We start from the raw sequence: 9,306 nt of genomic DNA, 5'->3' as shown, positions 1-9,306 counted from the left end.
CCCCCCCCCTTCCCCACAAAAGAAACAGTTTTTGTGGAGCAACGTGGTGAAATCACACGTTCGTCAAAATAATGAAATCAAAGAAAAAGGCATTTTCCCACCAGTCTGGCAATTCTTACCGAAAATTTCTTTTTTGACTAAACACCTTTAATGTTCATATGAAAAGAGATTTCCCTGTGAATCTTTAAAAGTATGTAATTTTCAGTTTCCAAGGACTCTTAAACCTATGAAGTTACCAAACTTTGGCGGCCATTTTCTCATTAAAAAACACACTAAAATCAGGCTATCCCACCTTCTTCAATCGCAAATGTTTCCACTTCTATTAAAGCTAGATGGATATTTTTGTCATTGAAAGCAAGGAAAATGAACAAGCTTTCAGATGATATTGTAAACTCCACAAGCCTAAACATTGACGAGCGCCTGATCCCACCACGTCGTGACACATAATTAAGTATTTATCACCCACCCACCTCCCAGTCAAAGAAACAGTATTCATCCCCCATCCCCTCCCTCCCCACCCCTCCGCAAGGAAACAGTGATCAGCCTCCACCTCCCCCTCCACAACCCTGCCCCCCTCTCCTCTACAACCCCTCACACCCCCCCTCCCCCCCGCCCCCTCACCTTCGCCTGGAAAAAGTTCTTGGCGCCCTTGACCCCCTCGGCGTCGACGTCGATCTCGTCCATGTTCTTGTAGAGGTCGTACAGGCCGCTGTCCTCCTCTAGCTCCCCCGCCGCTGCCTTGCGGAAGATCAGCAGGAACTGTGGGCGGTCGGGATGGCGAGGGGGAAATGGGGGGGAAGCGGTGGGTTTTTTAAGAGTTTTAGTCAGAGTTTTACGGCGCTCACAACTGCATAAGGTCATATGAGTGCCAAAGATTAGAGGTGTTACAAGAGAGTAACAAACAAAAAAAAAAGATGGAGAGGAGATAAAGACGATAGACGTTTGATGGGAAAGAAGAAGCAAAAAACACCAGAGTAGCCGCCATCCACCCACTAGTAAGAGTTTTACGGCACTTGCAACACAATAAGGTCAAATAAGTGCCAAAGATCAGAGGCTTTACAAGAGAGTACTAGTATCAAACATAAAAAAGAAGAAGGGGAGATAAGGACGATAGATGTTTGATGGGAAAGAAGAAGCACACCACACCAGAGCACCCGCCAACCACCCACGCTCTAAAGTTTGGTTGTACTGTCACAGCAAGGTACAGTCTGCTCCAGTCGACTTTTCCATGATTCTACGTATATTATTATGGTGCAAATGCCTGTCACTAAAAATACAACTGCTGAGATATTTTCACTTTGGCTCAAGTCGTAAGGTTCACTTATAGTTAGCCCCGTTTTTATATACGTTTTCTACAAACAACAAAACACGATTTAGGCAACAGTGTTACGACCGCGACATAATCTAGCCAATGAAATGTGCCACGGTGCACCGGGCCCCAGCACCCACCTCTCTGAAGCTAATCTTGTCGTCGTGGTCTTCATCCACTTCGTTGATCATGTTCTTGAGCGACACGTGCGTCTGCGGCACGCCCAACTTCTCCATCATCAGCTTCAGCTCCATGAGGTCAATGAACTTGTCTTTGCCAACATCGTACCTGCAGAGACCGCCAGTCACTTTTCGTAAGAGTTTTACAGCACTTGCAACACAATAAAGTCACATATTTATGTAAGAGCCGAAGATTAGAGATGTTACAAGGGGGTAACAAACAAAAAAAGAAGGAAGAGAGATAAGTCATTTAGTTTTAGTCGAGGTTTTGCAGCGCTCGCAACTGCATAAGGCCATATAAGCGCCAGAAGATTAGAGGTGTTACAAGAGAGTAACAAACATAAAAAAGAAGAAGGGGAGATAAGGACGATAAATGTTTGATGGGAAAGAAGAAGCAAACCACACCAGAGCACCCGTCAACCACCCACTTGTAAGAGTTTTACGGCACTTGCAACATAAAAAGGCCATATAAGCGCCAGAAGATTAGAGGTGTTACAAGAGAGTAACAAACAGAAAAAAGAAGAAGGGGAGATAAGGACGATAAATGTTGTATAGGAAAGAAGGAGCAAGCCACACGAGAGCACCTGCCAACCACCCACACCGGCAGTCACACTTGAGCCAAGATAACCAGCACATCCACACAACAGCCACGGTCATCGAGGGCTGGACAAAAGCAAGACATACACAACCAACAGAAGAGAGGAAAGTGTGTGCGGGGCACAGCGAAAAAAAGTTTGCTCCGAGGAGTGGTCAGGCGTGTCTCAAACCAGCTCCTCATGGAGACAATTAGCAGGAAGACCATGAGGTGGACGCTGGAAAGGAGAGATGAGCAGCTATGGACATGTGCCGCCTGCTATGATTCTAGCTCTGGATCCAAGTGATATCCAAGTGATACAGAACCAACTGAGGGGAGGGAAAGGAAGAAGGACCCACTAGAGGTGCTGGTACTGCCCTATTCATCAAACTGCTCACATTATAAATGATGACGGTACCATCATAGTTATCATTACAAAGACCAAAAAAACTAAATAACGACACTATCTGCCTCCTCAAAAGAGAACAAGAAGTTAATCTTTTGAACACTGACACAACATATTCTGCATAATTTCCATCTCAACCTGATAGCCATATGTGAGGCAGCGTGGTGGAATCAGGCTCTCGTCAAAATAATCAAAGTGTAGAAACTTGCATTTTTTTGCAGGTTTGTGAATTTGTATTAAAATTTTGTTTTTTAGCTCAACACCTTTCATGTCCATTAAAGAACTCATTTCTGTGTGGATTTTTCTGAAAAACGTTGATTAAAGGCTCAAAAAATGTAAATTTTCTGTTACCACGGACTCTTAAGCTAAGGAAATAACTAATCTTTGGCGGCCATTTTTTCACTAGATTTACCTCTGAAAACAGGTGACCCCCACCTCCTTCTTTCGCAAATATCTCGACTTGTATTCAAGATAAAGGGATATTTTTTTCAACCAAATAAAGACAAGTAAATAAGCTTTAAGATGATACCAATAACTCTACATGCCCAAAAATTGACGAGAGCCTGATTCCACCACGATGTCTCACATATATGTGCCTGTAGTGTTTCCCTTTTCCCCAACAAAACACTCGACAATACAGAGCTACCGACCCCCCTCCCTCCCTCCCTGAACAAACAGCAAGCATATATCCCATCAGCCCTCTGGGAGGATACAGAGACGGACCTGTCCAAGACAATCATCCAATGACGAGAAGAAAAGTGGCCATCGCAAACAAGTGGCCTTCTTGGACGGTCATTATACATGTAAAATGAAATAGTGAAAATGGTATGAGTTTAACGCTCCTATCCACACTATTAGGTTATTTAAGGGGCGGGACCTCCTAGTTTCACGTCCGTCTCCGATAGGACCGAGCCAAGTGGGAAGTTCGTGTAAAGTGCCTTTCCCAAGGACACAACGTCGGACCGAGCTGAGGCTCGAACCCCCGAACCCGCAATCTTGCGATTACGAGTCCTGTAGCCTAACCACTAAGCTACCGACGCCATTATACATGAATCATCACAGCAAAAACGCAGGAGGGGAAGAGGGAAGCAGCCATGTGTACAGGTGATCGTCTTATACGGGGTGCCCACTACGGATGGGATCGGCCGATCGCCAGACTCGATCGCCTCAAAAACAAACGTGTTTGTTTTCAGTTTCAGGCGATCGAGTCGGGCTATCGGCCCGATCCAGCTGTAGTGGGCACCCCGTATAAAACAAGTGGCCATAAGAGCAGGTTTGACTGTATACTGTATATATTATGTTAGCCAGATGAAAAATACTTTTAAACAGATTAACTCTCAATCTGTGAGCTTAACAGTAGAATGCTTGCATACAGTGTGCAAAGATGTCAAGAGTCCAAATCAGGTGTTGGCTTCATTCGTCACAAGACTCCTTGAACTTCACTCTAGAAAGTCAATTCAGTGGAGTCCGCTTAAATCTGTACAAGATTAGTCCGAAAACAGTCGTGTAATACAGGTGGAAAAAACCCTTGGAGAATACCAGTGCAGGAAAAATAATAAGCAATATTACATTTTGTTAACAGCTGACGGTATACATTTGAAACAAAAATGAGATTAAAACAGAAAACCCTTTTCAAACAGTTGTAGCTTCAGTAAACGTAAAGTACTTCAAATTCTTCCTGGGGGCTCTCGTGGCCTAGAGGTTAAGGTGTTGGCCTCTCATTCAAAGGTCCCGGGTTAGAATCCGGGCAGCGACCGAAAAATTTTCTTCTCTAAAATTGTCTCCTTTCACCTCCTTTCCTGCTCTCTAGCAATGTTCTGTCGTCTGCTTTCAATTCCACTTTCTGCCCCCACTCCCGCACCTCCTTTGCCCCCTCCTCTGGGCTCCTGACTCTTTCTGCAGCCTTTCTACTGCTACTCCTTGGCTCCTCCTTACTGCTGTCTTTCTGCCACACCCCTGATCTTCTGGTGGGAAAGATCTACACCTAGCCTTCTCGGACAAGGGCAAAAAATCTCGGAGGGCCCGTGTGCAAGTTGCAAGTTAAAGATCCCTTGGTGGTCTAAAATCGATAAGAGTAGGCTTCGGCCGCCACCCGGGCAAAATTCAAAATTTCCTACCAACTGAAAATATTAGGTGTGTCCCGCGCGCTCATATGACCCTATGCAGTTGCGAGCGCCGTAAAACACTTTACAAAAACAAAAAAATTCTTCCTAATCATCAAAATCTATTCCTTTGACTTTGTTCCTTAAAATTATAAATATTGGCAAAGGTAGTCTATTATGAGAAGATATATATAAAAATAACCATTCGAAATGACAAGCCACTCAACATAACTAGACTTACTTGTTGAAAGTTTTCTGAAAGTCTTGGATCTGTTTACGGCTGAACTCTTTGAACTCTGTGTAAGGGTTGAAGACATTCGTGGAAGGGAGAGACACGCTACCCTCCTCTTCCTCGTTGATTATCTGCCTCCGATTGAGTTTCGCAGCAAGTTCATCAGTTGCCATATTGTTACTCAGACCTTGGTCCTGTACAACAATGGCACATTTTGATAAGTCATTATGCATGTTATAATATTTATACAAAAACAATTACGGTGATGCTGACTTTTTAAAAACTTTTCTCTACTGGTTGTCTAATTTAATAATGGCTTTTTCATGCTTTTCGATTAAATAAAATGATGTATGTTCAACTAAAGACAGTGGGCTGCAAGAACGTAACAACTCCACCACTTGTCCACTTACGTGACGGCACACAGTTCGAGTCTTTCTGTGTGAAAGTCTCGAAATGGAAAGCTTGTGGCTTCACCAACTGGCAAGAAGTGTATGAAATTACACAACGTGAGGCAAACAAATGTGTATATTAGGCTTAAATAAACTGACAAATCCAACCGCATCCGATGAAGCATGCACAAATAGATCTAGGTCAAAATCAATCAAATTTTTAAAAGACCTTCCTCCTCTTATCTTAGGGGACGTCTTAGAGGTCTATTCTTAGGCACGGGACAGGCCAGGGTTACGCTTTGCTAACTCTGTTCTACTCGAAAATTTGGGTCTGACCCAAGTCAGACATTCTAAAATCAGACTCGGACATCTCATTTTTCAATCACCATCATCATGGGGGTTCATTTTCAGCATCATTTTTCTATAAGATCTGACCTAGATTCTAGATCTAGTCTTTGGAAGTGGCTATCCTCAACCCGGGTGAGAATAAAAATACAGTCGACCTCTCACCCTGGGTGAGACTTGCCAGCGTTGGCTATTCTCACCCGGTGTGAAACAAGAAATGTTTTTCCTAATTTCTGAATACTGCCTATCGGTGTGGATGATGAAACAGACAAAAACAAAGAAAAACTGACGCTACAGCATAAAAGTAAGGTAAGTTGGTTGTCTACAAGATGCAATGGCTTTTTCACTTTTCGAATCAGGCCGAACTACACGCGGGTCGCCGTTTTGTTTTGCCCGAAAGTTCTCGCGCTAGGGCCTACTCCTCTCTCTCTCTCGAGTCCGAATAGACACAAATTATATTCGGACTCAGAATGGAATCCAGCAAGACGTCCATTCCGACTTCTGACCCTTGTTCCTAAATATTTCCAGCATTTACGAACATTATTTTGATTATAATGATAACAGTCAAGACGTGAACTTTAACATCCAGTTACTACATCTATCTAAACTGGCCCTCCCTGAATCATTAGTATGAACAGAACGACTAAGTTGAGCTGACCTTGCCAGGGGCAAAGTTAATTATGTCGACCAATGAGACTGCGGGAAGCCATCACGCACTCTCGGCTTATGGGGGAAGAGGTGTTGGGAAAAAGCTATGGCTGTCGGTTTTGTGTGGCATGATTTTTTAAAATAATTACAGAAAAACTATAACACAGAACAAAATCAAATAATTAAGGAAGAGGCTAGCCGTACTTAATGACGGCTAGACTGCTAGGCTAGCGGCTAGACAGCTGGGCTAGCCGTACTTATATGGCTAGACTGACAAACCAAAAAAAAATAGGCCTACTGAATTGTAAATAAATTTTTAGTTTGCAGTACCTAAAGTATTTGCATTTGAGACAAAACCAGGTGTCTTACTGACAGAGCATGTATTCTAAACCTGAATAATTATTAATGAGGCCTGTTTTCTAATGTTAATAGGGCCTTTCTAAGATAAGTTCAGATAGACTGGCAGGCAAGCCGTACTTAATAATGATGGCCGAATTGCAAATATGAAATTTTTAGTTTGCAATGCCTAAAGTAGGCTAAAGTATATTTATATTTCAGACAAAACCAAAAGGAGCCTTACTGACTTGTATTTAATTTTAAACCTGAATAATTACTATATCGAGATCTAATGAGACCTCTGTGTATAATAAACAGGTTTGAGTAGATAGGGTCAAACCTAATCTCAGTACGGCTAGACTGGCAGTTAAGTACGGCTAGCCACTTCGAATAATTAAACATGGAAAGACAAATGGCGGTGGAAGTAATGGTGAGGCTGTAGTGGGGGTGGAAAGACCCTGAGTTGTTGGTTACTGTGTACTTAGATACTGCTATAAGGTAGATCTAATGAGAGGGCAGTCTTTTGACACAATTACACAGCCCTAAATCAAGATCTAATACTAATAGCTATAATAAATAATTCTAGTTAAGTTTTTTACATAAAAAATCCCCCTACGACAGTCACATTATGTAACCTCCTTACACTCGCATAACTCACTTAGAAGTTGAGTCCAAATAAATAAAACATTTTTTTCGGACCCTAGTCCGAATAGATAAACAGAGTGTCTATGTACACGGTAACTGGGCACCTAGTCTCACCTAGTCTCAGTATCTACGAACACGGTAACCGGAATGAAAATAAATCAATCTGTCCTGTGCTGTCACTTGCTGAAAAAAAAAAGGAAGTCATACAAGCGTCTTGTCGGGTTCGCCATCCTGACAGGTCAGTGAACCTGAGCATGTGCATCACATTGTGAGTACCGGTTGGGGTCACCAAAGTTCATTCAAAATCTGTGCGCTGCGAAGTATAGGGCTCCGGAATTTGGGGGGGGATTATTGATTTTTTTTTAAAGGTACAGTCGGTGGAGGGGTGGGATGAAGGAAACACAGAATGACAGAAACTGAACTTGGAGTTCTGCGAACTGCCCGGTTACCGTGTACGTGACACCAGAGAGTACTTTAAAATTAGTCTCTGGTGACACTGAGACTACATGAGTCTACATGCCCGGTTGCCGGTTACCGTGTACGTATATATATTGAGGCTACATGCCCGGTTACCGTGTACATGACACTGAGACTACGTGCCCGGTTGCCGGTTACCGTATAAGTAGACACTGAGACTAGGTACCCGGTTACCATGCACGAAGACACTCCGATAGATAAAACCCCGGACTCGAGTCCGAATAGAGATCAGATAGGCCGTCTTCCCCCCCCCTCCCCTTTCTCTCTCACTGCCCACAGACAAAATTGCACGCTTTCAACAAAGGCCACCTCTATTCTCACCCGGAGTGAGAATAGTGCAGGTGAGTCTTGTGGCTATTCTCACCCGGTGCGCGTTCACCAAATTTTGCGTTCACCCTAAACAACAGAATTCTACACTGTGATAACAGAAAAATAGTAGAATTCTGTGCCGTGAACAAACGTTCCATTACAACTGTAGTCTACTAAAAGCGTACAATTTTGTCTGTGGGCAGTGGAGAGAGAGAGAGAGAGAAAGAGAGAGAGGAGTAGCGCGAGAATTTCCGGGCAAAACAAAATGGCGACCTGCGTAGTTCGGCTCGATTCGAAAAGTTAAATAGCCGTAGCATCTTTGTAGACAACAAAATTAATTTACTTTTGTGTTTTAACATCATTTTTTAACTTTGTTTTGGTCAATTTGATCTTCCACACCGATAGACAGTATTCAGAAAGAGACAGAGAGAGAGAGAAGAGGGGAGGAGTTGATCTTGCGAGAACTTCCGGGCGGGTGAGAATAGCCACTTTCTTCAACAAAAGAGCACTAGAACGTTTGTTGGTGTGAACACTACACTGGTTGGCCTATCATGGTGAAGGCACACCGGGTGAGAATAGCAAAAAAGCTCGCCCGCACTATTCTCACTCGGGTGAGAATAGAGGTGGCCCTGCCTCTAACTCTAGTTTTTACCTCAATCAACTCCTTATTACTAATATTACTCCTAGATCTAGACTCTAGTACCTGAAAATGTTTTGACCGTGAGCGCGTCAGCGAAACTTGACAAAGATCTGGATCAAGAAAAGCTTGCCTATGGAGCTTCAGCTGCTGCTGCGAGATGTGTGAAATGCTGTTACTGTCACTGGTTGTCAGAAGACCATCAACAGGACCAGACTCAGTAGAGTGGGAGAATCCAGCAGAAACTAGATGTTATCTGCACAGAGCGTTGCTGATTTTCTTTGTACTTTTCAAACGATGAAAGCAGTACAAGAGCTCAAGCAATCACAGTGCTAACATCCAAAATCCGGCGATGTAATTGTAATGAGTTTATGAGGAAAAGGAGCTGTTCTGTTGTTGGTCCCTCTCTTCTTTCCTAAGGCACACGACCCCCAAGTAAATCTAGAATTTCACTTCCGGGTTTACATCCACTTCCACTTCCGGCCCAGCTGGGGAGAAATACACAGTGATCTAATACACATAAATTGTAAAATTAAGGGAAAATACTCTAGTCTTCATGTAAAACACGGAAGTAGCACGCTGTATAATATAGAAAGCGGGTAGGTCAGATTGTTTGTTTAGTATAGGGTTTTACGGCGCTCGCAACTGCATACGGTCATATGAGCGCGCGGGACACACCTAATACTTTTTCGTTGGTAGGAAATTTTGAATTTTGCCC

The 9,306-nt window shown here is 43.2% G+C and overlaps 1 protein-coding gene across 1 annotated transcript in view; it reads right to left on the bottom strand.

Moving 5' to 3' along the window:
* The window catches only part of LOC101855108 (EF-hand domain-containing protein D2), an 11,173-nt gene extending 2,139 nt beyond the window's left edge, over positions 1-9,034 (bottom strand). The window contains exons 1-4 of the mRNA XM_005100468.3: positions 8,655-9,034; positions 4,812-4,996; positions 1,450-1,597; positions 622-759 (exon numbers count right to left, since the gene is read on the bottom strand). Of these exons, the coding sequence (XP_005100525.1) occupies positions 622-759; positions 1,450-1,597; positions 4,812-4,975 (450 nt within the window). The 5' untranslated portion in view covers positions 4,976-4,996; positions 8,655-9,034. The remainder of the gene's footprint in view (positions 1-621; positions 760-1,449; positions 1,598-4,811; positions 4,997-8,654) is intronic.
* Positions 9,035-9,306: the final 272 nt, after the last annotated feature.

Source organism: Aplysia californica, unplaced genomic scaffold, assembly GCF_000002075.1.
Source record: "Aplysia californica isolate F4 #8 unplaced genomic scaffold, AplCal3.0 scaffold00248, whole genome shotgun sequence".
NCBI lineage: Eukaryota > Metazoa > Mollusca > Gastropoda > Aplysiida > Aplysiidae > Aplysia > Aplysia californica.
The sequence above is the reverse complement of the archived record's forward strand: the minus strand, read 5'-3'. Positions and strand labels throughout refer to the sequence as shown.